This window comes from Agelaius phoeniceus, chromosome 9 (genome assembly GCF_051311805.1).
Source record: "Agelaius phoeniceus isolate bAgePho1 chromosome 9, bAgePho1.hap1, whole genome shotgun sequence".
In the NCBI taxonomy this organism is placed as follows: domain Eukaryota; kingdom Metazoa; phylum Chordata; class Aves; order Passeriformes; family Icteridae; genus Agelaius; species Agelaius phoeniceus.
Window position 1 is genome coordinate 32,643,190 of NC_135273.1, and position 27,935 is coordinate 32,671,124.

General features: G+C 57.6%; 4 protein-coding genes across 5 annotated transcripts; 3 read left to right on the plus strand and 1 right to left on the minus strand.

Moving 5' to 3' along the window:
- The first annotated feature begins 1,492 nt into the window (after nt 1-1,492).
- PPA1 (inorganic pyrophosphatase 1) lies at nt 1,493-13,061 on the plus strand. The gene is made up of 11 exons (XM_054637607.2): nt 1,493-1,642; nt 1,755-1,819; nt 5,566-5,619; nt 6,397-6,516; nt 8,140-8,226; nt 8,503-8,629; nt 9,097-9,224; nt 10,604-10,689; nt 10,910-10,979; nt 12,006-12,045; nt 12,730-13,061. Exons 1-11 carry the CDS (start codon nt 1,579-1,581, stop codon nt 12,759-12,761), a joined length of 873 nt encoding a protein of 290 aa, XP_054493582.2. The 5' UTR covers nt 1,493-1,578; the 3' UTR covers nt 12,762-13,061.
- Nucleotides 13,062-14,020: 959 nt separating this feature from the next.
- Nucleotides 14,021-18,294, plus strand: SAR1A (secretion associated Ras related GTPase 1A). Its single transcript, XM_054637610.2, has 7 exons — nt 14,021-14,110; nt 14,480-14,554; nt 15,366-15,485; nt 15,913-15,978; nt 16,370-16,473; nt 16,902-17,033; nt 17,623-18,294. The coding sequence occupies exons 2-7, from the start codon at nt 14,497-14,499 to the stop codon at nt 17,737-17,739; spliced, it is 597 nt and encodes a 198-aa protein (XP_054493585.1). The 5' UTR covers nt 14,021-14,110; nt 14,480-14,496; the 3' UTR covers nt 17,740-18,294.
- Nucleotides 18,295-19,560: 1,266 nt separating this feature from the next.
- Nucleotides 19,561-21,569, plus strand: TYSND1 (trypsin like peroxisomal matrix peptidase 1). Of its 2 annotated transcripts, XM_054637597.2 has the most exons (4): nt 19,561-20,558; nt 20,642-20,778; nt 20,859-21,044; nt 21,128-21,569. In XM_054637597.2, exons 1-4 carry the CDS (start codon nt 19,570-19,572, stop codon nt 21,337-21,339), a joined length of 1,524 nt encoding a protein of 507 aa, XP_054493572.2. In that variant the 5' UTR covers nt 19,561-19,569; the 3' UTR covers nt 21,340-21,569. The 2 variants fall into 2 exon arrangements, with proteins under 2 accessions (XP_054493572.2, XP_077039576.1); XM_077183461.1 differs by lacking the exon at nt 20,859-21,044.
- Nucleotides 21,570-22,265: 696 nt separating this feature from the next.
- SPOCK2 (SPARC (osteonectin), cwcv and kazal like domains proteoglycan 2) lies at nt 22,266-27,840 on the minus strand. Its single transcript, XM_054637617.2, has 11 exons — nt 27,534-27,840; nt 25,445-25,453; nt 25,204-25,249; nt 24,810-24,924; nt 24,633-24,735; nt 24,442-24,550; nt 24,246-24,365; nt 23,941-24,159; nt 22,980-23,042; nt 22,703-22,840; nt 22,266-22,620 (listed from the first exon to the last, which is right to left on the minus strand). Exons 1-11 carry the CDS (start codon nt 27,747-27,749, stop codon nt 22,475-22,477), a joined length of 1,284 nt encoding a protein of 427 aa, XP_054493592.1. The 5' UTR covers nt 27,750-27,840; the 3' UTR covers nt 22,266-22,474.
- Nucleotides 27,841-27,935: the final 95 nt, after the last annotated feature.

A 27,935-nucleotide genomic window follows, 5' to 3' on the forward strand; every position in this document is an offset into this window, starting at 1 on the left:
AACCCAGCCCAGTCCAGGCACGGGGCCAGGGAAGGCAGGGATCCAGGAGAAGTGTGGGAGAACGGGCCATCCTGTCCGTGCTTGGCCATGCCATGGAGAGGCATGCAGCACCATGCTGTGCTGGACCAAGCCATGCCATGCGGGACCATGCCAAGCCACGCTGCCATGGCCGTGCCAGGCAGGACCAAGCCAGATTGTGCTGGACCATGCTGTCATGGCCATGGGGAATGGACCATTCCATGGCCATCCCATGGATGGGCGATGCTGTGGCCATGTTGTACCAAGGCGTGCCATGCTGGACCACGCCATCCCATGCTAGACCAAACCACGCCGTGCAGGACAATTCCACTCCTCACATTTGTGGCCATTCCTGACCACATCCCACTATACTGCAGTGCCATTGCCATGCCAGTCCATGCCACCTCATGCTGTTACACCCATGCTGGGCCGAACCATGCCATGCCAGATTGTGCCAGCCCAGCCTTGTGTGGCCATTCCAGGCAGGATCATGCCGTGCTGGAACACGCCACCGCTTGGTACCGTGGCCATGCTGAACTGTGCTGGGCTGGGACCTCTCTGTGCGGGTCCCTGACAACCCAGGCTGTTGTGGCCATCGTGAGCAGGACCGTTCCAAGCTGGCAGGGCCATTCCAAGACAGGAAGAACCATTCCCAGCCAGGCAGAGCCATTCCCAGCCGGGCAGAGCCATTCCGAGTTGGGAAGGACTATTCTCAGCCAGACAGGAAGAACCATTCCCAGCTGGGAAGAACTATTCCAAACCAGGAAGAACCATTCCTAGCCAGGAATAACCATTCCAAGCTGGGAAGAAACATTCCCAGCCAGCAAGAACCATTCCAAGCTGGGCAGGGCCATTCCCAACCAAGAATAACCATTCTAAGACGGGCATGACCATTCCAAGCTAGGCACAACCATTCCCAGCCAGGAATAACCATTCCAAGCTGGGAATAACCATTCCCAGCTCAGAATAACAATTCCAAGCCAGGCAGGACCATTCTAAATCATGAAGAACCATTCCAAGCCAGGAAGAACTATTCCAAACCAGGAATGACCATTCCCAGCTGTGAATAACCATTCCCAACCAGGAATAACCATTCCCAACCAGGAAGAACCATTCCCAACCAGGAAGAACCATCCCCAGACGGGAATAACCATTCCAAACCAGGAATGACCTTTCCCAGCTGGGAATAACCATTCCCAACCAGGAATAACCATTCCCAACCAGGAGTGACCTTTCCCAGGCAGGCAGGACCATTCCAAGCCAGGAAGAACCATTCCCAGCCGGGAGTTACCATTCCCAATCAGGAAGAACCATTCCCAGCGGGGAGTTACCATTCCAAGCCAGGAAGAACCATTCCCAATCAGGAAGAACCATTCCCAGCCGGGAGTTACCATTCCAAGCCAGGAATTACCATTCCCAACCAGGACTGACCATTCCCATTCCCTGCGGCGCCGCGTGGCGCGGGGCGGGCCGGGCGCGCGGGCGGCGCATGCGCACTGTGCCCCGCCCCCCCCTCCCGGCGGCGCGGCGGCGGCGGCGAGCGCGGGCGCGTGCGCGGCGATGTCGGGGTACGGCGTGGAGGAGCGCGCCGGGCCCCACAGCCCCGAGTACCGGCTCTTCTTCAGTGAGTGCCGCCCCCGCCGCCCCCACTGCCCCTCACAGCCCGCCGGGCCCCGCCTGAGCCCGCTCAGGTGTGCCCCCGGTGCGTGACTGGGCTCCCTCCCCTTGCCTTGCAGAGGATGGCGCCGGGCGCTACATCTCCCCCTTCCACGATATCCCCATGTACGCGGATGCCGGGAAGGTAAGAGCGGGTCCTGAAACACGCAGGGCGTCGGGGAGTCCTGAAACGTCCGGGACATGCGGGGTCCGGGAACATCCAAGGGACCGGGGGATCTGGGAACACGCGGGGGATCTGGAACATCCAAGGGATCGGGGGATCTGGGAACATCCTGTGGACCAGGGGATCTGGGAACACACGGGGGACCAGGGGATTTGGGAACACGCAGGGGACCAGGGGATTTGGGAACACACAGGGGATCTGGGGATCTGGGAACATCCAGGGGATCTGGGAACACACAGGGGACCAGGGGATTTGGGAACACGCAGGGGATCAGGAGATCTGGGAACACACAGGGAACCAGGGGATCTGGAACATCCTGTGGACCGGGCGATCTGGGAACACGCGGGGGACCAGGGGATCTGGGAACACACAGGGAACCATGGGATTTGGGAATACACAGGGGATCAGGGGATCTGGGAACATCCAGGGGATCTGGGAACACACAGGGGCTCAGGGATCCTGAACCATCCAGGAGATCAGGGAGTCCTGTAATATCCAAGGGTCCAGGGGATCTGGGAACACACAGAGGACATAGGGATCTGGGAACATCCTGGGCACCAGGGCATCTGGGAACATCCAGGAGACCAGGGGTCCTGGAACATCCAAGGGAACAGGGGATCTGGGAACACACAGGGCATCAGGGGATTTGGGAACACACAGGGGACCAGGGGATCTGGGAACATCCAGGGGATCTGGAAACACACAGGGGCTCAGGGGATCTGGGAACACACAGGGGCTCAGGGGTCCTGAAACATGCAGGGGTCCAGGGGATCTGGGAACATCCAGGGCATCTGGGAACACACAGGGGCTCAGGGGTCCTGAAACATCCAAGGGATCAGGGGCTCCTGAAACTTCCAAGGGACCAGGGGATCTGGGAACATCCAGGAGATCAGGGAATCTGGCAACATCCTGGGGTGCTAGGGATCTGGGAACACACAGGGGATCTGGGAACATCCAGGGGATCTAAGAACCCACAGGGGATCAGGGGTCCTGAAACATCTAGGAGATTGAGGGGTCCTGGAACATCCTGGGGACCAGGGGATCTGGGAACATGCAGGAGACTGGGGATCCTGAAACATCCAAGGGGACTTAGGGATCTAGGAACGCAGAGGTGACCAGGGGTCCTGAAACATTCAAGGGACTTGGGGATCTGGGAACATCCCTGGGTCCAGGGGATCTGGGAGCACACAGGGGATCAGGGAGTCCTGAAACATCCAAGGACACAGGGGTCCTGCAGCCTGAGACACCCGGGGCAGGCTCACCCTCCAAGGAATGGGTTCCTCTCCATCCTGGCCTCGGGTGGAGCCACCCAGGGAAGAGAATGGATGATCTCATTCCCATTTCCTGCGTCAGAGATGTGAGTGGTTGGCTTGAGCTCACCCGTGCAGGCATTTTGGGTTAGCTAAGCAGAAAACTGCTTTTTTTTGTAATGTCTAACCCCCATTTCTATGAGTGCTGCATGGTATTTCAGGCTTGGGGATTGGCTGCAGTATGGCCTGCAGTAAAATCTGACAAGGAACAGAAGGTGAAGATGAGCAGGTTAAATTCCTGCTGGAGCATCTCCTGGGAGCTCTTATCTGGCAGAACCTGCCCCTTGCAGTGCTGCAGGTCTTTCACATCCTTCTAGCAGCCAGTGGTTAGGCAAATTAGGCTGTGCTGAGTAAAAAAAATGCCCCAGCTTCAGGAAATCAAAATGGTTGTGTTTCAGTTTTCATTTAATGCATTTTCAGTGGTGCCTCGGGCTCTCTGTTTCCTTTACTGTTGTAGCTTGTTCCTTTCTCTGACTATAAATCTGTGCAGCTTGGGAAATGTAGTGGAGCAGCTACTACTTGTTAGAGAGAGCTGAAATTCAGAGGTGGTGGGGAGTGGTTCTGGGAAAGGAAAAAGGAAAAAAAAAGCTGAGAGATGAACCTCCAAAAAGCAGCTGATTGAGCTGCTGAGGTGAAGGTGATGGAGCTACCTGAGGTGCTCTGGGAAGTGTGTAGTGGCTTTTGCCTTCACAGAGGAGAAAAGATGGATTTTGGTCTTCCAGGACTCAGTAGGGAAGCATTTCCCAGTGCAGGTGCCTGGCAGGTAAGCCAGACAAGGAGAATCCAGATAATGCCATGCTTTGCAGATGCCTGCAGAACAGAGGAGGAAGGAGCAGGGGAGTGAGTACAGAGGTGAGGGGGAGTTCCTTGACCTGGTAGTGCTTAACAGGGAAAACTGCTGCTGCCAGCACCTCTGTGCCAAGTCGTTCAGAGAAAAAAAATCCCAATAGCTGAAGGTCACAGTCCCTGAAGTTACACAATAGTGCTGCTTGCTCCCATGGGGCTCTCTCTGTGCCTGGAGTGCCTCAGCACTGAGGTTTTACTCATCACTTAGCAGGTGGACTGCCAGCTACAATGCAGGGCCCAGCTCAGAGCAAAAGGTTCTCCCACTCTGTCTGGGCTCCTTGATCTTTATCCTCAGACTCCTAAGACGCTGAGAGGATTGCAGGGTGTTTTTTTCAGGCTCAGGCTGGGCTGTGTTCACCTTACCCAGACTTGTGTCATTGCAAAGGGACGACCTTGAGCTGCTTTCTGTGTGTCTTTGGCCAAGCTGGACCACGGGGAGGCTTCAGTCCTTACAAAGATGCAGCCCCAAGTCATCTTTCCCTGCAAAGCCATAAGCTCCCAGCCCAGCCTGTTACAGTTCCTCATTCCTTCCCTGGAGTTAGGAATAAACCCAGTTCTGTGCCTTTGTGCATGCAAAATGCAAATGAGCAGTGACCCCCTGCAATTAAGGGGCTGTAAAAAAGCTCTGCTGGGGAAGGGTGTGGGCAAAGTCAGTGATGTAACAGCACTTGTTGCACAATACCAATCCAATTACGGGGCAATACAGGTTGGAGGGACTTTGCCATGCTAATACTGCTTAAGGTGGGGATTAGAAACCTTGCCCAGGCCAGGGAGCAAGGTTTGACTTTTTGTTAAAAAGCCATAATCTCTTCAAACAGCAGATGTTAAGGTTCAGGTGTGGAAAAGCCTGTTTTCTTGGAGAGGAGGCTGACCTTGAACTCTCAGCCCAGCTGGATTAACAGGAGATGTTTTCAAGTGTCACCTGTAAACAAGATACAGTGAGATGTGGTTCTGCATTTCTCCCCCACGTTTTCATCCTCACACCATGCCACTAGCAAGGTCTGCTGTTACAGGAGTGTCAGCCTGGAGAAAGGGCATCCTTCCCTACACTATGGCTGGAATATTTGAGAGTGGTGGTCTCATTCATTCAGGGCAGTACATAGATACCCACACTGTTAAAGAGATGGCTTGTCCTGTTGGTCTTGTTTTTTCTGGATGGCCAGAGTGGCTCTTTGTATTTAATAAATATGGCCCAAACCCCATTTTGTTATGTCCAGGGTAGTTTGTGTGCAGCTGTTTGCCATTGATTTAACCTGTTCCTGTAGCCTAGGAATGGGATGGGGATGGGTGCAGGTGGCAACTGATGGAGAACATGTGAGAAGCTTAATCTGGCCTTTGGGGTGTTTTGTGGGATTCAGCTTGGAGTGATGACAGGTGACTGACTGGGCTACAGGACTTTCATCAGCTGTCTCAAAATTAGCACTGAAAAAAAAAAAAAAACAGCAGAAAAAAGCATGGTTTCAGGTGAACTGGCTGGTTTTTGTGCTCACTTGTATGTGTTCCCTAGTTTAGAAGATTCCTTCCCACTCACTGCTCTTCTGCTTTCTTCAGAATGTGTTCAACATGGTCGTGGAGGTGCCTCGATGGACAAATGCTAAAATGGAGGTAACTACATTACAGCTCCATCCTAATGCTTGGCTTTGCCAAGCCCTCCTCAGATCCACCTCCAGAATCAGAGTGGCTGCTAACTTCTCCTCTCAGTCCCTGCTGGGTGCTGCAGCTCTGGTGTGGAGGCTGAGGTTGCAGATGTTGGAATGCCATGGTGTTCTCCTGTGGCTTCTGATTAAAGCAATATTTTATGGCTCTAAACCCCATGTGATTCCAAGGCTTATAAGTCTGCTGGAAACCATATTCCAAGGGATGGCAATGCAACAGGAGGTGTCCAGTATCTGCTGCTAGCATCAGCATCTTCTCCTGGTCTCTTGCCTTGTCAATTCCATTTTAAAAAATTACTTTTTTATTCATAAAGGGTAAAGCAGAGGGATTTATTTATAACTATACAAATATAATATAATATAATTGTAATATACAAATAAATTATAGTAATAATTATAGTAATATAAATTATTTTATATAAAATATAAATTATATATTATATATTTTTCATATATTATTGTATAGTATATTATAGTATATTATAATAATTAAATAAATACTATTATATATAGTATATAATAATATATAATTATATATACTATACTATTATATACTATTATATTATATTGTATTATATTAATTAAATATATACTATACTATAATAGTATAGTATAATAATTAAAAATATGATATAATATGATATAATACAATACTATATAATATAAATTTATATTATAACTACCTTATAATTATTATATATTTATTTATTTAAAACTTCTCTTTCAGATTTCCACAAAGGAACCCTTAAACCCAATTAAGCAAGATGTGAAGAAGGGGAAGCTGCGCTTTGTAGCGAATGTGTTTCCCCACAAGGGCTACATCTGGAATTATGGTGCCATCCCACAGGTACTGTGGTTTATCCCAGGGGCTCATCCCTCCTGGTGGGGAGGAGAGAGGGTTTCTGTGCCTGTATGAATGAGCAAAAAGGTCAGCAGAGAGTCTGGTCTGGAGCGTGGTGTTTGCAGCTGGATTTGTTGTGCTCCTGAGGGAGAGAACCTGTCAGGAAAACAGGGGTATTTTTAATCAGAAATGCCAGGTTTTAGGCTTCTCTCTGATGGTAAAAACCAGCTCCCTGAGGAGGAGCTCCTGCTGCTCATCCCCAGCTGCTGGGAGCTCGGCTGGGCAGGAGCTGGCAGGTCCTTCTGTGGCTGATCTGGCCATGCAGTGCCTTCAGTTCCTGCCTGGCAGAGCACGAGGCTTTATCCTGAGGGTGCAGGATTGAGGCTGAATCTTTATGGGAGATTCTTCTTGCCAACGCCCAGCACTGCACAGATGTGCCTTCCCAGGAACAGCTGGCAAGGTGGCACCACGATAGTGACATCTGGACATGTGCTCTTAAATGGCTGGGGGCTGCCAGATAAAGAGGGACTTCAAACAAGGCTGTTTGCCTCTGATGTTCTCTAAGACTGGGGTTTCCTGCAGAGAAATAAGCTGTCAGTGTCAGGCAAACACTCTGAGTTTGGTATTTGTGCTCTTGACAGTAGCACATGTCGAGTGTTTTCCCCACATGGCTTTACAGGTTGAGTTGTTTCCTGCTTGAATGGATTCTGGTGCCTGTTTCTTTGTGTCTTTTGAAGCCTTTGCTCTGTCATGTATTCATGGATCAAAGGTGTTTATGCATCAAGAGCTTAACACTTCCTGGTAGAGAAATGTGATAGTGTTTGTGGCCCCACAGCACCACCCAGGTGTCAGAACATCTTCTTGAACACTTCCTGAACATCACAAGGTCCTGACTACACTGGGCTTGTCCTGGTACACAGAGGTTTGGGAAGAACATTCCTTTTTATATCTCAATCCCCTTAGGAGTACGTGTTCCTTATGATGCAAGTGGGCATGGAGTGCTTTTCACTCCTGATCAGGAGCATCTTTTAAACAGCTCTTGTTCTTGGAGTCAATTAATTGGCCTCTGGAGTGGTGTCCTTCAATGTGCATTCACCACTGTGGGTGAGATGCACTGGGGAGCACAGTGGGACTCCACATTCTTATCACTTCTCCAGGGTTAACAGTGTCTTTAATTGTTTAATTAAAGGGAAACAATACACCCTGCCTCTCTTCCATCTCTGCTGGACTGCTATCTGGAGTTCAGGAAACTTCTGCTAAGGAATGAATAGGGAGAGGAACAGGCAGGAAGCCAAATCAACAATTGCCCTTTATAGATGTGAACTTCACCTTTATGCAGCTGTGGGACAGAGGAAGTCTGGAAAGTTGTTGGAAGGGCGTTTGTGGATAGGAAGGGGCTGCTTACCTTGTGAAAGATGAGAGCTTTTGACTTGAATTCAAACTTCCCAGGCCCAAGGGAAGCAGTAGCCCAAATACCTGACCTGGCAGCAGGTGTGAAGTGGGCCATCCTCTGTTTATTCCAGGCAACTGCATGCCCAAAATAAACCCGCTTTTTGTACCTCTTTAAACCTGTGGGCCCTTGTTCTTATGTGTGGTTGATTTTGGTGTTGGTGTGGGGTTGTTTTTCAGACTTGGGAAGACCCAGGTCACAAGGATGAAAATACTGGTTGCTGTGGAGATAACGATCCCATTGATGTGTGCGAGATTGGAAGCAAGGTAAGGCATCCTCAACGACTCCTGAAACGTGTAATTAATGTCTCCAAAGCCAATTATCCAGGGCCATTATTCATTTCCTACCTCCCCTCCCTTAACAATGTGCTGTTTCCCTCTGCTGCCCCTGGAGATTGCTGCTGAGATGAGGCAGGGCTGATGAGCTGCTGACAGCCAGAGCTAATTTCATGGTGGCTGGCTGCTGGCTGAGCCCCTGCACAGCCTCCTGTCCTGCTCTCCTTGGGTGCAGCAGGATGGACAGCAGGGCCTTTGTCCTTGCAGGTCTGCTCCAGGGGAGAGGTCATCCAAGTGAAGGTGCTGGGCACGCTGGCCCTGATTGATGAGGGAGAGACAGACTGGAAAGTCATTGCTATCAACGTTGAGGACCCCGAGGCAGCCAGCTACAATGGTGAGCTCCAGGGGGTGTCCCAGTCCTTCCCTTCCTCCCCTGGGAGCCTGCAGGAGCTGGGGACAGGGCTTGCTCCCTCTGTGCCCTGCTGGCAATCAGGTGTGATGCTGGAAGGAAAGTCCTGGAGCGAAACATTTCACTGCTGTTTGCCTCATGTGGCAAATCCTCTGCACAGTCTGGCATTCCAAACAGTGCAAGGAAAGGGATTGGCCCCAAAGCCCCTAATCCAGGCTGTTTAAATGTGTCCAAGCTCCTGGGGACACTCAGGATGCACACCCTGGGGATGACACTTCCCTGCAGGGATACTCGCTGGGACTTCAGGGAGCCTGTCTGAAATGTTGCTAAGGCTGCCTGGGGAGGGGCTGAAAGAGGCACAGCCCAGAACAGCTCAGCAGAGCCACTTAAAGTCTGCAATTCACTGTATTCTGTTACTGTTTCTGGCTAACAAACCCCGTGTCCCCTGCCAGACATCGAGGATGTCAGAAGGATGAAGCCTGGATACTTAGAAGCTACTGTGGACTGGTTCAGAAGATACAAAGTACCTGATGGAAAGCCAGAAAACCAGTTTGCCTTTAATGGGGAATTTAAAGGCAAGGTAGGATCACCTTCCTGTGCACAGAGTCCCAAACCTGAGCTCAGGCTGGGTGGGGACACGAGTGAGCTGCTGAGAGAATGGATTTTTATGGGGGTGCTGAGCGTTGATTTCAGTTCATCCTGCTGGTTTTTTCCAGCCTAGTGAGTGCAGGAATACCAGAAAAAAAAAATGCCTGGGGTTATCACCATGGTGTTGTTGAATATTTTTTTCATGTGGGATCACTTCAGGGCTGGGAGCCTTGGTGTCAGAACCAGGTGGAAAACACCAGGTTTATTTGCTCCAGCTCTGGAGCAAAGGCAGCTTGGCATCACCCTTTGCCTTCCTTACCCGTTGGCTTTGTTCCACTGGTGCAAGTTAAACTTAACTGAGGAGTCAAAGCACTTCTTCCTTCAGGCATGAAGTGTTCCCTCACACCCTGTGAGTAAGGCTCAGCCTTGGCAGGGCTCTGCCTCTTCCCTGGGTTGGATCAGATAAGTTACTGCTCCTGAGCAGGTGAAATCCTGTTTTGGTGTCCTCACTCCTGCCCTTCCTGGAGTGCCATGAGGGGTTTAGTGAGGTGACTCAATTCCCAGGGCTCCAGAGGTGGTGCAGAGGAGGGGAATTCTTGCCAAAGCCCTCTCTGGGAAAGGAAATGGAAGTGATGAAGGACTTGTCCCCTGGCTGTAGCACAGCACTAGGCTGGTCAGGCTGGAACACCTTGCTGCCCCTCAGGATGGGTGAAACCCATCAAGAAAACTGGAAAATCAGGATAAAGAACCTCAGACATGCTCTGCAGTGTTTTATTTGGCTCAGTGTGGTATCAAACCAGGACATTTAGTGCCATTGTTCACACCAACAGTGAACTGTGTGTTTCCTTCTCCAGCTGACAGGTTAATGCTTGAGCATATATTGCTCCTTTTTAAGGGAAGAGGTTGATCTGCCTGGAAACAAATTGAGTTTTAAGGAGTTGCAAAGCCAGCTCAGCTGCATGTCTCTTCCTGCTGCTCTGAATTGTTTGCCTGGAGTGGAGGGAGCTCCTGGACAGGCCTGGATCAGCAGCTGCTGGAGACAAACCGAGTGGGAGGAGCAGCAGGGTGGAGGAGCTTCTAGAATGGAGCACTGGCCCGAGACTCTGTTCAGTTTCTTTTGGCCCCAAGCTCGCTCTTGACCTTGGCAGATCCTCCCATCTTGAAAGCAAAACAATTCTGCTGCACAATCCTGGTTGTTTCAGCTGTTGTGTGCTGGGAGTTTCTGCTCTTCCTGAACGGCACTGGAGAGGAAGAAGTTTCTTCCAGCCCCTGCCAGAGCTGCCTAAAATCAGCTCCTTGTGAGTGAGGGTCTGGAGAAGGTGGTCTGGTGCTTCCACATGACATGATGTTTGTTCTCATCTCCAACTTCAGGATTTTGCCCTGGATGTCATCAAAGGCACCCACGAACACTGGAAAGCTTTAATAACAAAGAAAACTGATGGAGGGGAGATCAACTGGTAGGTTCATGCTTGTGGGAATGTGCCCCTTCCTCTTCCCTAAATTAAAAACCCTGGGACATCCCTTCCTGAGGGGTGCCATGCTTTCTGTTAGCTGCTGGCTGCCTCCCCAGGCCTTCCCCCCTCCACCTGGCAGCTGAGAGCTTTAATATTCCATTATTTAATGCTCCTGGGGGGAGGCTGGGCTTGCACCTTCTCACAAGTGCCCAATGTCTTCCAGCACCAACCTGACAGTGTCTGAGAGCCCCTTCTGCTGTAGTCAAGACTGTGCAAAAGCTACTGTGGATGCAGTAAGTACCAGTTTGAGTGGCCAGATCCTGGTGTTATTATCAGGGAAAATGGTGCAATTTGTGTGGGGAACTGTCCTCTCTGTGTGGATGGCACATGGCATGCTCAGAGTGTTTTGGGTGGCTGAACACCTGCTTCTGGTTAAACAGGATGGATGTGGAGCAAAGCACACATTCCCCCAGAGGCTTCTCCCTGCCCTTAGTCACCCAAGAGATGGAATCCCAAATGGAGTTTGCATGGAGGGCTAAACTTCTGAGCTGTAGCTTGGCTGTCAGCTGTTCTGAGAGGGTTTTCATGTTTGGGCTTCCAAGAGCTTCACAGTCCAGGTCTCCCTCTGAGAAAAGAGAGTCTAATTCCCCAGGGATTTTGCAGCTTCAGAATGAAGAGCTTGACATTCCTGGTGTAGTTCTCCTGTCCAGCCTCTGGATTTAATTGTGTCTCCCTAGACTTGGAGAGTACTGCTGTTGGCAACCTGAAAGGGCTTAGAGGGAGGGGACAGGAAAATCAAAGTGCGAATCTTGGATCCCTTCCATAACTGGAAACCTGAGTCTCTCTGTAGCCTTGGAGAGATCTTTAAAACCATTGTGGTTTTTTCTAAAGTGCTGGGATCCCAATTAGGGTTCTCAGTGAGATTTTCGAAAGCCCTCGTGGAGGATGTGTCACCAGACTTTCTGGTTTTGGTTGCTGAATACCAGGGAAAGCTCTTCAGAGGAGTTCTCAAAGAGCCCCTCATGCCTCTATTCCCCCATATTTTTTAAAAAAGCAGCTGCCTGCACCTGTGTAGGGTCTGGAGTGGGAACTGCTTGTGCTGGGAGTGGCCCTGGAGGCTGCCCCTGGAGCAGAGCCCCTCGGGCATCCCCGGAATGGGGACGCTCCAGGAATGACAGGACACTGCACGGGGGCTCAGTTGTTCCCCCACAGCTGCCACAGGGGCTCAAATGGTGCTCAGGAAAGATTTGTGCAGCCCTAAATGCTGTGAGGAGAGTGAAGGACACCTCTGGTCTCTGATAACACCCTTCTCGTTTCAGGCGCCGCCGTGTAAAGCTGCCAGCCCCATCCCACCCGAAGGTGAGCCCAAAACCCCCCTGACACCCCAGCACCCAGCAGGGGCTTCCTCAGGGGAACTGTCCTTGGGAAAATGAGGGGCTGAACTAAACCTGCAGGGTGCTGCAGCCAGGAAAATGAGGGGCTCAACTAAACCTGCATGGTGCTGCAGCCAGGAAAATGAGGGGCTGAACTAAACCTGCAGGGTGCTGCAGCCGGGAAAATGAGGGGCTCAACTAAACCTGCATGGTGCTGCAGCCAGGGCAGGGCCCAAGGGCAAGCTGAGGGCAAGCTGGGAGCAGAAAGAAGAGCTGGGCTGACTCTTGCAATCCCTTCATGGGGAATAAACCTGTGGAGGTTTATTATTTTATTAAAAATGTGTATCTCCCATGTGGGCATGGGAGTTGGAGGCTTTGCCCCCCTGAATCAGCTGAGCCAGTGGGAAGCCTGGCTTGCTGTCCTTGCCTGCACCAAGTCATGGATGCTCCTAATGTCAGCCTGAGCAAGGCTGACTGCTCTGGGAAAACAAATCCATGCAAACAGGGTTGTGCCAGAACCTGTTTGCTGTCTGAGGAGCTGTTGCCAGGAGCAGAGGAAGCCCCTGAGCTGGAGGTGACACACACACACACACACACACTGCCACGTAACTGCTTAATAACTGGGTGGCTCACAGGGGATTAACCTCCTCCTTTTTTCTGCCCCACACAGTTGACAAATGGTTCTACTACCAGAAAAACTAAGTCCTGAGGATGGTGGTGAGACAGCTGTGTCCTTCCCACCGAGGAGCTGCCACATGCAGGAATAGAACAGAAAAATAGCTTCAGTGTCAGCAAGAAGACCTTGCCTGTAACTTTGCTGATTAGAATTCCATACCTAGCAGTGACGTGTCTGCTGAGGCCTAGTGGAGGCTGGAAGAAATAATTTATGAAATCCAAACACCCTGCTTTGTGCACGGTTGTGTGGTGTGCTCTGAGTCGTGACAGGAGATCACTCACCTGGGGCGTGTATGGATGCTAGAAATAAAAAACTACTGAAATCCAGTGCTGTGGGGCTGCCTCTCTGTGGAAAACACCAATCACTTGTTTTTAAAATTTTACAAGTTTAATAGTAATAAAATGGTTATAAAATTAGTAATATAATTAGAGTAATAATAATTTGGACAATTAGGATTTGGACAATATGAGACAATAAAAACAAAGAGTTATGGACAGTCCAGGTACCTCTTTCTGGGCAAAATAAGCCCGAAAAAGGACCCACGTTAACAGAGGATTAACCCTTAAAAGCAACAGCCTGTTGCATATTCATACACCTCATCCATGATGCATAAATTCCATTCAAACCCAGGATTCTGTCTGGGCAGTGCCAGCTTCTTCCTCTGAATCCTGACTGGGTCTTCAGGGCTGAGTGAGGCAGGAAGAACTCGATAATGGAGCAATAAATTATCTTTCTCTGAAAGATTCAGGTGTCCTGTGGCTGCTATCTCGCTGCAAGTCCTTTCTGTAAAAAAGTATCTTACATAGCATAGTTTCTATTTTAACATTATGTTATAACCTAAAACTATATTTAACAAGCTACTTAAGAAAATTCATACAGCATAACTTTCTAACACAACACATATAACATTCATTTGAATATTTGCGAAAAGCCAATCATAAAATGCGCATTTTTCACACTCTCCTTTCCCTCCCTGGAGCTGAGGAGGCACAAAATCACAGAACCACTGAGGCTGGAGAAGACCTCAGAGATGATGGAGTCCAGGCTGTGGCGGGTTCCCCACCTTGGTACCGAGAGCTCCGGGGCTGGTCACTGCCCACTCAGTGTCTCATCACCCTTTCCGTGGATAAATCCCTGCTCGTGTCCAGCCGGGAGCTCCCCGGAGCAGCGGGACACCGCGTCCCTGCCGCCCGGGGCCGGTCTCGAACCCGGGTCCCGAACCCGCGGCCTCCCGGTGCCGCCCGCCGCAGCCCCCGGCGCGCGGGGCCAGCGGGGCCGGAAGCGGGCGGGGCGCGCGCTGACGCGTTTCCGGCGGGGCGCTGGCGGCGGCCGCGGACGGGACTCGGTGGCGGCGGCGGCCCGGGGGCAGCCGGGGGTGAGCGGCGGCGGCGGCCGTGCGGGCCGGCCGGGCCCGGCGGGGCGCTCAGCGGGGCGGCGGGCGGCTGGCGGGCCCGGGAGAGGGGCGGCGGCGGCGCGGGGGGTGACACGCAGGCAGAGCGGGGGCGGGGCGGGGGCCAGGCCGCGCCGCCCGCCCTTGAGGCCGGTGCTCGTCACTCCGGTGCCCCTCATCCCGGTGCCCCTCAGCTCGGTGCCCCTCATCCCCTGTCTTCTCCACCCCCGTTCCCCTTCGCCCCCGCTGCCCCCGACCGCTCCCGTTCCCCGGGATATCCCCGAACCCCCTGCCCGCGGCTCCCTTTGGGCACCGACCCTTCGTAACTCGGGGTTTGGGGTTTGTCCCCCGCAGGCATTTTGTTTCCAGAGATGTCTTTCATCTTCGAATGGCTCTACAACGGCTTCAGCAGCGTCTTGCAGTTCCTAGGTAATGCCTCGGCAGCCCCCTCTGGGTGGGTTTCGCTTCTCCCGCTGCCAGCATCCCATAAAAGCCGGGGATTGGGGGGTGAGCAGCAGCTCTGGGCAGTGCAAAGTCTGCTGAGGCAGCTCTGTATCAATAAAGGGGCATTTACACTGGTGCAGAGAAACTTTGGGAGTGTTTGGGGGCGTTGGGCTCCCACTCAGTGTTTCTGTTGCCCTTTGGAAGCCTGTCCAGCCCCAGGCAGAGGTGCTGCCTCGCCAGGGAGGGAGCCCCATCCTCCTCGTCCTCCTTCCAGAGTGCTGGATTCCAGTGGAACTCTTTTCTGGAGGATGGGGTGCCCGTTCTCCTGATCCCCTCTTGAAGGGAGGATGAGAGGGATGGGGTGAGACAAAGCCCTGCTGGAAATCTTTGGGAGCTTTCCTGGGGCAGACACGACAAAAATCAGTTTATGCCAAGAAGACAGCTCAGTGTTCCCTGCTTTGCACTTTTTCCTGGACAACTCACTGCTGTCTTTTATGAGTTTGTTCAATTTTCACATCCTTTGAGGAGACAAATTGATCCATAATGCTCTGCTGCACACTGTCCTCTGCTGCTAGGATGGAGGAAAGAATGGAACAGGAGCTTAGAAAATGTCCATTGCTGTAAACATGCCTTGGAAAAAGGCTGTTTGAGCTGTGTGTGTGTTCCCTGCTGCCCCTGGAAGCGTGCACAGGTGGCAGCAGAGCTCTGGGAAAGGCCTTCCCCAAAAAAAAAGCAGCGTGGCATTCCGGGTGAGCCCGCTGGAGTTTTCCTCTTGCTTTGTTCCTTCTCCTGGCAGGTTTGTACAAGAAGTCTGGAAAGCTGGTGTTCCTGGGCTTGGATAATGCAGGGAAAACCACTCTGCTGCACATGCTCAAAGATGACAGGCTGGGTCAGCACGTCCCCACGCTACATCCCAGTAAGTGTCCCTGGAAAAGCCTCCTGACATGGCTTTCCCTCTGGAATTGTGGGGGCACTGGGAGGAAGAAGCTCAGCCTGGGGGATTTGAGGGTCCCAGAACTCGAGGTGCACTGTGGCTCCCCAAGCTGAAATGGATCTGTGTTTTCCTCTCTAGAAATGCCCAGCAACTGGTGTGGCTCTGTTAACAGAAAGGGAAGATTTTCCTTAATGAAAAGCCTAATAAAGGATAATAATTGAAGGTTTAAAAGCTTCAGTGGGAAGCAGGAGAAATTATTTTCTGCTGTTTGTGATTTTGGAAAAGTGCTCCTGAATTCCACAGGAAGTTTGGGGGATTCCTTGCTAGAGGAGTGTGTGGGATACCCAAGAAATTCTGTCTGTCACAACTTCCTTGTTTTCCTGAATCCCACCTGTGCTTTCCATTTCAGCATCAGAGGAGCTGACGATTGCTGGAATGACCTTCACGACTTTTGATCTGGGTGGACATGAACAAGGTAAGGAAAAAATGACCAAAAATTGATCCTGATGAGTGTCAGCAATTAGCAGTGCCTAATTATTTGTTGCCTGGATTTATTTATGGAACAACACGTAGAAGCAGCCTCCTGGCTGTAGGATTGCTTGGAAGGAAATGCTGCCAGTTCTTGCCCTGCTGCCTGAAGTATTTTTAGCTGTGGTGGACTCAGATATAATTTAGTTTGGATAATTGCTGGATTTTTATTCCTGCACTTTCTAGAAGTTTTAAACACAGGTTTTTTGTCCTTTTATATACAAAACTATTGGAAGGAAGACTGCCTGGCTACAAAGGCAGCCATGGTTGCTGAGGTTTGGTGGATTCTTCCCTGTGTGGAGATTCACAGGGCCGTGTTTGTCCCTTGTGTTTTCCAGCTCGCCGGGTGTGGAAGAACTACCTGCCTGCCATCAATGGGATTGTCTTCCTGGTGGACTGTGCAGATCACTCACGGCTTATGGAATCCAAAGTTGAGCTTAATGTAAATACACTTCCCTTCTTTCCCTTCTCCAGCACCTCTGATCAGCTAAATTATGGAGAACGGCCATCTCTCCCAGGGCTGGAGGAGCCTGGATGTCCTTGCTCTGGGTTGGCCACTTGGGTTCAGGGGAGGCTCAGCTTGGACAGCAGCAGCAATTTCTGCATGGAAAGGGTGCTCAGGCCTTGGCAGGGGATGCCCAGGGAGCTTTGGAGGTGTCCAAGGAAGGGCTGGAGGTGACACTCAGTGCTCTGGGCTCCATGGGCTGGCAGGGATTTTCCAGCCTCAGTGATCCTGTGGCTCTTCCACAGAGTCTGGAAGCCCCAGAAACGAACCCTTGTTGGTCCCAGAGCTCAAACAAAACCATTTCCTTCAGGCAATGACTCCTTTTTCCACCTCTCTGCTCAACTCTTGTTCGCTCTTGCATGCAGGCGTTGATGACAGACGAGACAATATCCAATGTGCCAATCCTTATCCTGGGAAACAAAATCGACAGACCAGAGGCCATCAGCGAGGAGAAACTGCGGGAGATCTTCGGGCTCTACGGACAGACCACAGGGAAGGTAGGAGCCATCCAGACCTTGCCTTGGCACAAGCAGGGCAGAGCCTACCTGCTTCCTTGCACATTGAGCCCTGATCCAGTTGGGATTGATGGGAATTTGTCCATTAATTGGTCGAGGTGAATCAGTGATAATAATGATGGTGTGCCTGAAGGGAGCCTAGGAGGGAGGGACTGTTTAAAAGCTGTGGAGTGGTGGGACAGGAGGGGCTGGCTTCCCACTGCCAGAGGGCAGGTTCAGATGGGAAATTGGGAAGAGATTCTTCCCTGTGAGGGTGGTCAGGCCCTTGGCACAGTGTGCCCAGAGAAGCTGTGACTGCCCCTGGATCTCTGGAAGTGTTCAAGGCCAGGTTGGACAGGGCTTGGAGCAACCCGGGATAGTGGGAACAGGCAGTGGGGTGGAATGAGGTGATTTTTACAGTCCCTGCCAACCCAGACCTCTGATGCTGCCCTGAGGCTGATGGGATTGTCCAAAATGAAGAGCACACATGAAGTGGCCTACAAGAGGAGCTCCCCTGGGTGGCTGTGGCTCTCTGGGCGCTTCCCCAAGGGCACCAGGGGTGCAGATGTGACTCCTGTTTGGATTTCCCCAGGGAAACGTGCCACTGAAGGAGCTGAACGCGCGCCCCATGGAGGTGTTCATGTGCAGCGTGCTCAAGAGGCAAGGCTACGGCGAGGGCTTCCGCTGGCTATCGCAGTACATCGACTGACGCCGGCACGGACACGAGAGTCTCGCTCCTCTGGACTGATCCTGTTCACTTCAGCTTCCTATGGACTTTTCTATTAGAACATGGAAGGCTTTCCTGGCGTTGTCCAAGAGACTCCTGGTTTCCAGCTGCCCCTATGGCACAGTGGTGACACCGCTCTTTTCCGCGCGGCGGGGAGGCAGCGCCGTCCCTGGCTTGTCCCTGCCACTGGGGTGACAGCGGGGCTGCTCCAGCCTGGGAAGGCAAAACTCTGCACGCTGCAGTGTAACAGCTGAAAAAGAGAGCACGTCTCACCACTGTGGTTAATTGACTTCAAAAACAAACAAACAAACAAAAAACCAGAAAAGGAAAAAAGCAATTATATTTTTTAAAGAAAGTGTTAATGTAAATGGCGTCCCTTCTAACTTTTTAGTTTAACGTTCATCTTGTTTAGTCCAGAGTCTGGTTTAGGGTTTTTTAAAAATATATTTAACGGTATTTAGGTATTTCACAAATTACTGAAGCAAGGTATCACGATATTAGAAGTCCTCAATAAACATAGCATTTGGGCTTAACTGAGCTGTAGGGTGGCTGTGCTGTGTCACGCTGACCGACGACGGCGAGCTGCCGTTGGGACTGAGGTGTGCAATCCCAGCTTCTTTAGTTTACAGGGTTTTTTATTTTATTTTTTTTTCCAGTTGGGGAGGAGCACCTGGTGCAGGTGTTGGGGATGGTGTGCAGTGGGAAGGGGCTGCCTGGTTCCCCCTCAGGCCAGACCCTCCATCGAGGCTCCTCTGGCCACGCCATCACAGTACGAACCACGGAGCTGTTTTGGTGGTTGTAGATTGGAAGTGTTTGACATTTGCATATCATGAGGTGATTAATGTAGACTAAACCGGTTTCTTTTATACTCTCAACGGACTTTTTTTTTTTTTGTCTGAAGTTTCATTGCTGTCTGGCACTCATTTTCAGTTCAATAAAGACATTTCTTTCTCCTCCGAAGGGGCAACGAGCCTCAGTCTGGCTTGGTGTTTGCTGGGCCTTGGGGCCATCAGAACACCAGCCACAGAGTTCCAGAAGCCTTTGGACAATGCTCTGAGGCACAGGGTGGGATTCTTGGGGCTGTCCTGTGCAGGGCCAGGAGCTGGGCTCAATCCTTGTCGCTTCCAATCACGATATTCATTCAATGATTCCATGGTTCTGTGACCTGCATGGTGCAGCCAGAGAGGGAAACTGAGGCAGGCTGGAAGAGCCGCTTGCCTCTGGGCTGGCAAGCAGGGAGAGCTCATGGCTTGCAGGGCGTGAGGAACCCACACCGAGCCCAGACAGCCAGGAAGGGGCTGGGGGGGAATTGGGGCAGGGGAGCTTCGGCTCTGACTCCCACTATTAGGGGGATTTTAGCTCTCCCAAAGGGATTTTCCCAGTCTCGCTACCTCTGTTGGAAATAAAGGTTTGGTACTCGTTCGTGCTGCGGGTGAGGTGGGAAGCGAGCGGGGCCGTGGGGTGTCAGGGCCGAGGGTCCCTGGGAAGGGGGCCGGTGCCGGTGTCCCGAGGGGCAGCGCTGGGGCCTGGGGGCCGAGGGGCGGCTGCGGGCCGGTGATGCCCGTTCTCGCAGGGCCGAGGGGGGCTCCGAGGCAGGCATCCCTGATGTCCGGGAAGCGGAGCCGGGGTTGGCCCTGGCCCGGGGGTCCCGGGAAGCGGGGCCGGGCCGGGCCCGGCACCCCCGTGAGGGCCCCGCGGGGGCGTGTCCGCCACGTGCGCGCCCCGCCCCGGCCAATGGGGAGGGCGCGGCGCGGGGCCGCAGCCAATGGGCGAGCGGGGCGGGCCCGGGGGCGGGGCGCGGCCGTGGCGGTGATGGCGGCGGCGCCGCCGTGCTGCGCGGTGCGGGTGCGGGGCGCGGGCGGCGGCGATGGCGATGGCGGCGGCAGCGGCAGCGGGCTGGTGCTGAGCCGCCGCCCCGGGCTGGTGCTCTGCCACGCCGCCGTCTTCGCCCCGTTCCTGCGCGCCGGCCCCGCCGCCTGGGCGCGGCCCGCCGCGCTGCCGCCCTCCGCGCTGCGGCCGTGCCCGCGGCTCAGCGTGGTGCTGCGCGGCGAGGCCGGCGGGCTGCGGGAGCTCGGGGCGCGGCTGCTGGCGCTGGTGCCGTGCGCGCCGTTCCGGCGGGCGCTGGAGCGCGGGCTCGGGCGGGCGGAGCGCTGGCGGTTCGGCGCCGAGGAGGAGGCGGCGGGCACGGACCCGCGGGCGCTGCCCTGGTTCGCCTGGCTGCGGGTGCCCGGGCTGGACGCGGCCGAGGGCGGCTGGGCGGCGCGGGCCAGCGCCGGCTGCCTGCGCAAGGGGCAGGCGCTGCTGGCCTGCGGGTCCCCCTTCGGAGACCTGTGCCCCGAGCTCTTCCTCAACACGCTGAGCCGGGGGGTGGTCAGCAACCTGGCGGGCGAGGAGAACGCGCTGGTGCTCACCGATGCCCGCTGCCTGCCCGGCACCGAGGGCGGCGCCGCCTTCGTGCCCTCGCCCGCCGGGCCGCGCGCCGTGGCCGTGATCGCCGCCTCGCTGTGCTGGAAGGGCGCCGAGTGGGTCGGGCTCACGCTGCTCTGCTCCCTCGCCGCCATCCTGCGCAGCAGCGCCGCTGTCCTGGGCGAGGCCGGGATCGCGGTGCCGCCGGTACCGGCCTGGGTGGCCGCGGTGCCAGCGAGCGGCGGGCGGGACCCGCTGGGCTGGACGGCGCTGGTGGAGTGCGGGGCCACCTGGGGCTCCGGGGTGCTGCTGGCACCGAGGATGCTCCTCACCTGCCGGCACGTCGTGGAGGCCAGAGCCCCGCTCCGTGTGACACCGGCAGCCGGCCCCGGCCAGTGAGTGCGGCTGTGCCCCCCAAACCTCAGCCCCCCTACCCTGCGTGTCCCCCGCCCTGACATCTCCTTAACTGTGTCCTTAGGGATGCCGCCGCCGTGCTCTGGGGCCGTGTGGTGTTCGCCACCGAGGAGTCGTCCCCCTTCGACGTGGCCGTGGTGGAGCTGGAGGAGAGCGTGCCAGGCTTTGTCCCGCCGTGCCTGGCCAGCACCTTCCTCCCAGGTACGCGCCGGGGGGACACGGGATGTTGGATGGGGGCTGCCTCGCCCCCTTGTCCCCACCTGCTGCCTCTCCCGTGCCAGGAGAAGAGGTGAGCGTGGTGGGTTTCGGGGCGCTGGGGCGGGCGTGCGGCCCCTCGGTGACAGCGGGGATCCTCTCGGCCGTGCTGGCGGTGGCCGGGCGCCCCGTCATGCTGCAAACCACCTGCGCCGTGCACGGCGGCTCCAGCGGCGGCCCCCTCGTCTCCTCCCGCAGCGGGTGCCTCATGGGTGAGCCAGGGCTGTCCCCGTGCGTGTCCCACGGGTGTCCTCCGGCCGGGCCCCCTGACGTGGTGTCGCTCCCTCCCCGCCAGGTATCGTGGCCAGCAACACGCGGGACACCGGTGCGGGGGCCACCTACCCCCACCTCAACTTCTGCATCCCCATCAGCGTCCTGCAGCCGCTCGTGGCGCGCTACCGCCGCACCGGCGACCCCGCCGCCTTCGCGGACCTCAACCAGGCGGCTGAGGGGGTGAGGGCGACTTGGCAGCTCCAGCAGCGGCCAGGACCCCCCAGCAAGCTCTGAACCCCCTCCCGGGGGACTTGTGGCAGGGACCGAGGTGCCAGGGGTGGGACATCCCCTCTTCAGCCCCGGTGCTGCGGGGCCCAGGCGCCTGCACTGCACAGAGCCGGTGGGGCATGGGCACCCCCGGGCAGGGGATATGGCACAGTGCCTTGGACAGCCCCAAATGGGGAGGTTTGGGGTCTGTATGATTGTTTTATTTTCTCCCTGGGGCCATAAATGCTGTGAGTTGAGGCCCTGGTGTCCCGTGTGCTGAGTGGCTGCTGGGGGTGGTGGAGGCCCTCACCAGGGTGTGGGGTGGGCTCTGAGGGCAGGTTGGTCCTGTAAGGGATGTTCTGGGTCAGGGGTAGGATTGGGTTGGGGTCTTATTTGGGATTGGGGTAAAGTATAGGGAGGAAGGGCAGTTCTGAGCCATTCCATGGCTCTGGAGCCCGTGGAAAGGGAAGGTTTGGGGTCATGGAGAGGGTCAGGAGCCGGGGAGGGGCCATGGCCCTGGGGAGGGAGGCCCGTTCCAGCTTCATGGCAGCAGAGTGCAGGAGCCAAACCCGGGCACTGACGGGGGGCACCCCCACCCCAACCTGCTCCCCACGCCGCTCATGGGGGGGCACAGACCCACAGCACCCCCTCCCCAGGACAGGGCACAGGGCACAGGGCAGGCACGGGGGGTGCCGGGGCAGGAACGGGCGGGCCAGTGTTTGACACAGCACGGGGTATTTATTTCACAGCCGCTACACAACGCCGGGGGCCGGGGCAGCCACGCAAGCACAACATGAGGGGGGATGCGGGGAGGAAGGGGGGGGGCAGCTTATCTATAAGGGGGTTTGTTGGGGTTTTTTTTGTTTTTTCCTTTTTTTTCTCCCACTTTTATTAGCGCCATTTGCCCGGTTGAAGACCACGCAGCAGCACACTAGGCCTACAAGGCTCTACCCAAAAAAAAAAAAAAAAAAAAAAAAAAGCTCAAATTCGCATAAGAGCGGCCCCCCCCCGCCCCGCGAGGAGCGCCCCGTGTCCCCGTCCCACACGGGACCGGAGCGGGGAGCACCCACCCCATGCCACACCGGCAGCGGGGGGGGTCACGGGGACCCCCAGCTGGGGGGCTGCCTCCCGGCCGTGCCGCCCACCGGGCTCTCCTGCTCCTCTACCAGATGTAGCCGCCGTCGTCGCCCTCGCCTGCTTCGCCCTCCTCTTCCTCGCCTTCCTCGCCCGCCTCCTCCGGCTCCTTCTCCTCCTCGTCCTCCCAGCCCACGCTGCTCCCGAAGTCGCCCGAAAACCCCGTTGCTTCATCTGGAGGGGCGAGGAGCAGAGGCTCAGGGCCAGCCCCGCGCTGCAGCCCCGTCCCCCGGCGGGCTCTGCCCGCAGCTCTCACCGCAGTCGGGGCTGCCGTGCCCGCGGGTTCCCGTCAGCTCGGCCCCGTGCTGGTCCACGCACCAGCACTCGCCGCCGCCCGGCTCGCACTGTGCCCGCCGGTAGTAGCCGTCCTCATCGCAGCTGGGGATGAAGGTGCCTGCAGGGAAGCCATGGCCCCCCACCCCCCCAAACACGTGCAGTGCCAGAGCCCCCAGGCAGGTCCCCATCCTCATCCTCATCCCGGCCCGGCTGTGCGGGCACTGCTGGGGAAAAGGGCCCTGGGCTGCCCCACTCACCCAGCTTTTTTTTGGTCGCTTCTTGGATCTGGATCTTCTCCAGCTCTCTGAGACAGGGCGGCTCTGTAGTGAGGCCACATGCTGCTCTTAGGGCAGGCACCCCCTCACCCCACACATTGTGCACCCCCAAACCCTCAGCATTCATCCCTGTGGTGTGCATCCCCCAGAACTCCACATCCCCCCATGGACTGCAATCCCCCAGACCCCACAGTGTGCATTACCCATGGTGTGCATCCCCATGGCGTGCACCCACCCTGGCCCATGGAGCACATCCCCCAGCTCCACAGTGTGCATCCCCCATGGAATACATCCCCCAGTTCCACAGTGTGTATCCCCCATGGAGCACATCCCCCAGCTCCACACTGTGTATCTCTCATGGAACACATCCCCCAGCTCCACAGTGTGTATCCCCCATGGATAACATCCCCCAGCTCCACAGTGTGTATCCCCCATGGAACACATCCCCCAGCTCCACAGTGTTTATCCCCCATGGAACACATCCCCCAGCTTCACACTGTGTATCCCCCATGGATAACATCCCTCAGCTCCACAATGTGTATCCCCCATGGAGCACATCCCCCAGTTTCAGTGTGCATCTCCCCAGCCCCATGCTATGCATCCCCCTTCACCCCAGATGTGCTTCCCCACGACCCACAGCATGCATCCCTGCATGGTTTCCAGCCCCCCCAAACCCTGTGGTGTATCTCTCCCCCGAAGGCAAACATCCCAGAGGCACCCCAAACCCACAGCAAGGATTGCCCATTACCCTACCACATACATCCCCTCATGATGTACATCCCCAGCCCCACAACCCCACGAGGTACAACCCCAATCCCGCCGCAGGGGTTCCCCAATCCATGGCATGCATCCCCCAGGACACAGATCCCCCAGCCCCATGGACCTGACCCCGTGGTGTCCGTCCCCCGGCCCCTCGGCGCCACGTCCCCCTGTCCTGACGCACTTTCCCTCCAGAAGCAGAAGCACCACTCGGGGGCGGAGACGCGGCCGTCCTTGGAGGTGTCGCAGGAGTTGAAGAAGGCGCGGATGCACACCTCGTACTTGTCCAGGTTGATGGCGGCCAGCTCGGCCGCCTCCAGGAACAGGTCCCCGCTGGTGTCCAGCCGGGCGAACATCCACCCCACAGCCTCCTTGCAGGCGGCTGCCACGCTCCTCTCCAGCGCTGCGGGACAGGATGGAGCCCGTGGCTGCCCGGTCCCCCCGGGGACAGCAGCCCCCGTGCCCTCCCCGTGTGGCAGGGACAGGTACCGGAGGTGGGGCTGGCGGGGAGCCCCGCGGAGCCGTTCTGCTTGGCGTTCTCCCGCAGCAGCTGGAACCAGTCGCGCAGGCGGTCACCCAGGTCGGCCAGGTCCTGCCCGGTGCACAGTTCTGGGGAGTCCAGCGGGGCAGCGTCAGGCCGGGCCGAGCTCGGGGACGCTCCCCCGGAGCTCTGCACCCCACTCACCTTGTTTGGTGTCGCCGGCGGGGCTGTGCGGGGTCGGGCAGGGGCACTGCCCCTCGCACCGCACCGTCAGCTGCTTGCTGGCCAGGCACGCCTGCTGCTCCAGCTTGCACTGCGGGGCGGCAGCGGCACGTCGGCGGGGGGACACGGGGGGGACCCGGGGCCCCGTCCCCGCGGCCGTGCCCCGTCCTTACCGCCGAGCTGTAGGTGTGGCCGTCGGAGCCGCAGACGGCGGCCAGGGGGGCGGCGTGGCAGGGCTTGCAGCCGCCGTGCGCCTTGGGGCCCAGCGGCTTGATCCTGCACGGGGGGAGAGGTGCTGAGCGCCCGCCTGGGCTCCCTTTCCCCCTGCCCGGCTCCTGCCCCGCTCCTACCTGTGCTCCAGCTTCTTGCGGCTGATGCACATGGCGCGCTGGTAGCCCTGCGCCACGCACACCTTGTGCCGGCTGCACTTCACCTTCTGGCAGGGGTCCTTGGTGGTGTCCAGGGCTGGGGGCAGAGAGGCGCTGGGGCGGGGGGACGGCCCGGGGGAGCCCGGCAGCGCTGGCCGCCAGCCGGCCCGGCACAAAGCGCCATTCAGCCGCAGCTGGGCGGCCGCCCCGGCACCAGCTGCTGCTTCCCGGCTCGCAGCGAGCCCTGCACCGCTCCGAGCGGAAGGGAAAAGCCCGGGGGGTGCAAGGAGAGAGTGCGACCCCCCCCCCCCTTCCTGCCATACTGGCTGGCACGGAGCCCACTCCATGCTCCATCCCAAACCCATCCCAGCGGTACCTTCATCCCCGGGCTGGTTGTCCTCCCAGCTCTTGATGTAGTCGTCCTGCGAATCGGGGAGAGCCTGCGTGAGTGCAGGTGGCGGGGAAGGTGACACCGGGCCAGGCGTGCCATCCCCCGGCTCGGGGCCACCGGCACACACCCCAGGGCACCCCCGCAGGGCAGGGACGGGGAGCAGGGACGGGGAGCAGCCTCCCCCCAGGAGCGGGTGTCACCCTCTCGGCAGCCCCTCGAGGCTCACCTCCACCTCCTGGCGGCACGGCAGCGAGACGGCCCAGCCGGCACCGACAAAAGAAGAAGAGAGTGCCCACCGTCAGCTGTGGGACACACAGAGCCCTGCTCCCGGCCCCAACCCACAGTGACAGGCACCCCGTGCCAGCGGGGCACCCCGACCTTCCAAAGCTCTCGCCACCAGCTCTGGGTATCACTGGCACCGACACCAACGTGCTCCCCATCTCTGGCTCTAGACCTGTAATCCTGGAGAGCCTCCACACAGGATAAAGCCTTCCCCCATCAGCCAGCTGGGAAAGCCAGGGAATGGGGATGGAAATGGCATCGGGTGGAGGAAGCCCTTGGGAGCCCAGTGAGGAGCTCGGGGGTTCCCCACGGTGCTGCCACAATGGTGAGCCCAGGAGGAGTGGGCCAAGGTGGATGTCGCAGCCTGGGGAGGCAGAACTGCTCCCACAGGACCCTGAAAGCATCCCGGGGGTGTGGGGGAGCAGCGGGGACTCAAACGCTCCCGGCAGGGAGCATCGCCCGCCCCACGGGATGCTCGAGGTGAGCTTTGCGCTAAGGCAGGAGCAGCCCCGCCGCCCTGGGGAGGGCGGGCAGGCTTTGGGATGGCAGCAGGAAGCAGCGGCACGGGAGGCAGCTCCGGAGGGGATGTCTCGCTCCAGCACGGCGGTGTTTGCACCGCAATCGATAGCCGCGCTCCCGTGCCGTGATTGGTAACACTGCGGCGCCCGGCAGCTCCCTGCGGCCGCCGGCCTCCTCCCCGTGCATCCCCCCACCGGCGCTGCTCGGCGGAAAACCCCACAAATCCATGGATTTGCTTATTAATCCAAGCTAACCGCCAGCCGTGCCACGGCAGGGTGGGCCCCACGTGTGCTGGGGACGGGCATCCCCCCTCGGCCCCGAACCCCCCGGGATGCTCAGTGCCAGGGGGGCACGTCCACAAGGGCTCCCTCCCCTCGAGCACCGCAGCCATCCAGGTGCCCGGTGCTGGCGTTGGCCAGCGGGGGTGTTGTGGGCAGGGGTCTCCAGGGGAGGAATTTACACCTTGGCGCCCTCACTCGTGCTCTGCCCCCACAAATGGTTTATTTCGCGGGTGGTGCCCCCTGTCCCTGCGGTGGGCACATCTCCCTTGCTGCCATCCATCCATCCATCCATCCATCCATCCATCCATCCATCCATCCATCCATCCATCCACTCCTCGCTGCCAAGGTGAACCCGGGTGTGCATCTGAACAAAGACCACAGGGGCTGGCTCGGGGTGTGCCCCCTCCCCGCCCGGCTGCTGCAGGTGCCCTGGGTCTCCCCAGGATGGGGCTGCAGCACCGTGTCCCCCACCCCGGAGAACACGAGCAGGTGTAATACGAGCCCAGGAAAAACCCCGACTGCCTCATAATACTAAGTGCTGCAGCTAAATGCCATCGAGGCTGCTCGCAAGGGCTGTGGAACAGCAAGGGGTGACAGGATCCCGAGCCCGGTGTGCCAGGTGTGCCAGCGCTCCTCCAGCACTGCCTGCATCCTCATCCTCCCTGCCTGGCGTCCCCCACATCCCCAGGGGTCACCACCCCGCCGAGGCAGCGCCGGCCCCGGCTGCGGCACCGCGCGGGGCTCCGGAGACACCCGGAGGGCTCGGGGAGCGCAGTCCCGGGGGATGCTCGTGCCCTGCGCTGCCACCGAGGGTTTCAGGCCACGGCGCAGCCCCGCCACGGGCGGGCGGGCCCCGCCTGCACCCCCATGTGGGGCACGGGCAGAGGGTGCGGGGGACAGCACCCCCGGTCACCGGAGAGGGTCGCTTTGGCATCAAGCCCTGGCCACGCAGCTTTGGCGTCGGGCAGGGAGGCAGAGGCACTGCCGGAGCCGGTGAGCATCCCCCGGGTACCGGGGCCGCGGAGCATCGCCCGGGTACCGGGGCCGGCAGCCGCCCACGGCCGCGGCGGGATGCGGGCACCGCCGAGCACGGCCGGGCGCCCGCCGCGGGGCCGAGGCCGGGGAGGGTCGCGCTGCGGCAGCCGCAGCGGCGGGCGGGGAGCGCGGGGAGGGGGCTCCCGGTGCCCGGCAGCGCGTCCCGTCCCCCCCGCCCCGCTGCCGGCGCGGACTCACGTCTCGGAAGCGGTTCCAGTGCTTGATCCTGCCGCCGTACTGGGAGATGGACGAGAGCCACTGCTCGTCCTCCATGAAATTGCCGGGGCTCTCCCCCGCCGCGGCGGGCCCGGGGCCGGTGGCGGGGCCGGCGGCGGGCCCGGGGCCGGCGGCGGCGGCGGGCAGGAGCAGGGCCAGCAGGGCCAGCAGGGCGCGGCGCCCGCCGCAGCCCCGCATGCTGCCGCAGCGCCGGGGGGAGCGGGCGCGGTGCGGAGCGGTGCGGTGCGCACGGGGAGGCGCCGCCGGCGAGTGCGGCCGCGGGGCGGCACCGGGCGGCACCGGCGGGAGGGCCGGGGCGGGGCCTCCGCCGCGCCCGCCGCACCTGCGCGCCGACACCGGGGCGGGGGAGCCGCCGGCACGGCT

Excerpts from the sequence above, each read along its gene's own strand:
- PPA1 (XM_054637607.2), top strand. The coding sequence starts at position 1,579 with ATGTCGGGGTACGGCGTGGAGGAGCGCGCCGGGCCCCACAGCCCCGAG. Across the intron at positions 6,517-8,139 it reads ATTATGGTGCCATCCCACAG|ACTTGGGAAGACCCAGGTCA; the intron begins GTACTGTGGTTT and ends GTTGTTTTTCAG. Across the intron at positions 9,225-10,603 it reads ATGGGGAATTTAAAGGCAAG|GATTTTGCCCTGGATGTCAT; the intron begins GTAGGATCACCT and ends CTCCAACTTCAG.
- SAR1A (XM_054637610.2), top strand. The coding sequence starts at position 14,497 with ATGTCTTTCATCTTCGAATGGCTCTACAACGGCTTCAGCAGCGTCTTG. Across the intron at positions 15,486-15,912 it reads CGTCCCCACGCTACATCCCA|CATCAGAGGAGCTGACGATT; the intron begins GTAAGTGTCCCT and ends TTTCCATTTCAG. Across the intron at positions 15,979-16,369 it reads TCTGGGTGGACATGAACAAG|CTCGCCGGGTGTGGAAGAAC; the intron begins GTAAGGAAAAAA and ends TGTGTTTTCCAG.
- TYSND1 (XM_054637597.2), top strand. The coding sequence starts at position 19,570 with ATGGCGGCGGCGCCGCCGTGCTGCGCGGTGCGGGTGCGGGGCGCGGGC. Across the intron at positions 20,559-20,641 it reads CCGGCAGCCGGCCCCGGCCA|GGATGCCGCCGCCGTGCTCT; the intron begins GTGAGTGCGGCT and ends CTGTGTCCTTAG. Across the intron at positions 20,779-20,858 it reads GGCCAGCACCTTCCTCCCAG|GAGAAGAGGTGAGCGTGGTG; the intron begins GTACGCGCCGGG and ends CTCCCGTGCCAG.
- SPOCK2 (XM_054637617.2), bottom strand. The coding sequence starts at position 27,749 with ATGCGGGGCTGCGGCGGGCGCCGCGCCCTGCTGGCCCTGCTGGCCCTG. Across the intron at positions 24,160-24,245 it reads CCCCGCCAGCCCCACCTCCG|CGCTGGAGAGGAGCGTGGCA; the intron begins GTACCTGTCCCT and ends CCTGTCCCGCAG. Across the intron at positions 22,841-22,979 it reads AGCGACCAAAAAAAAGCTGG|GCACCTTCATCCCCAGCTGC; the intron begins GTGAGTGGGGCA and ends GCTTCCCTGCAG.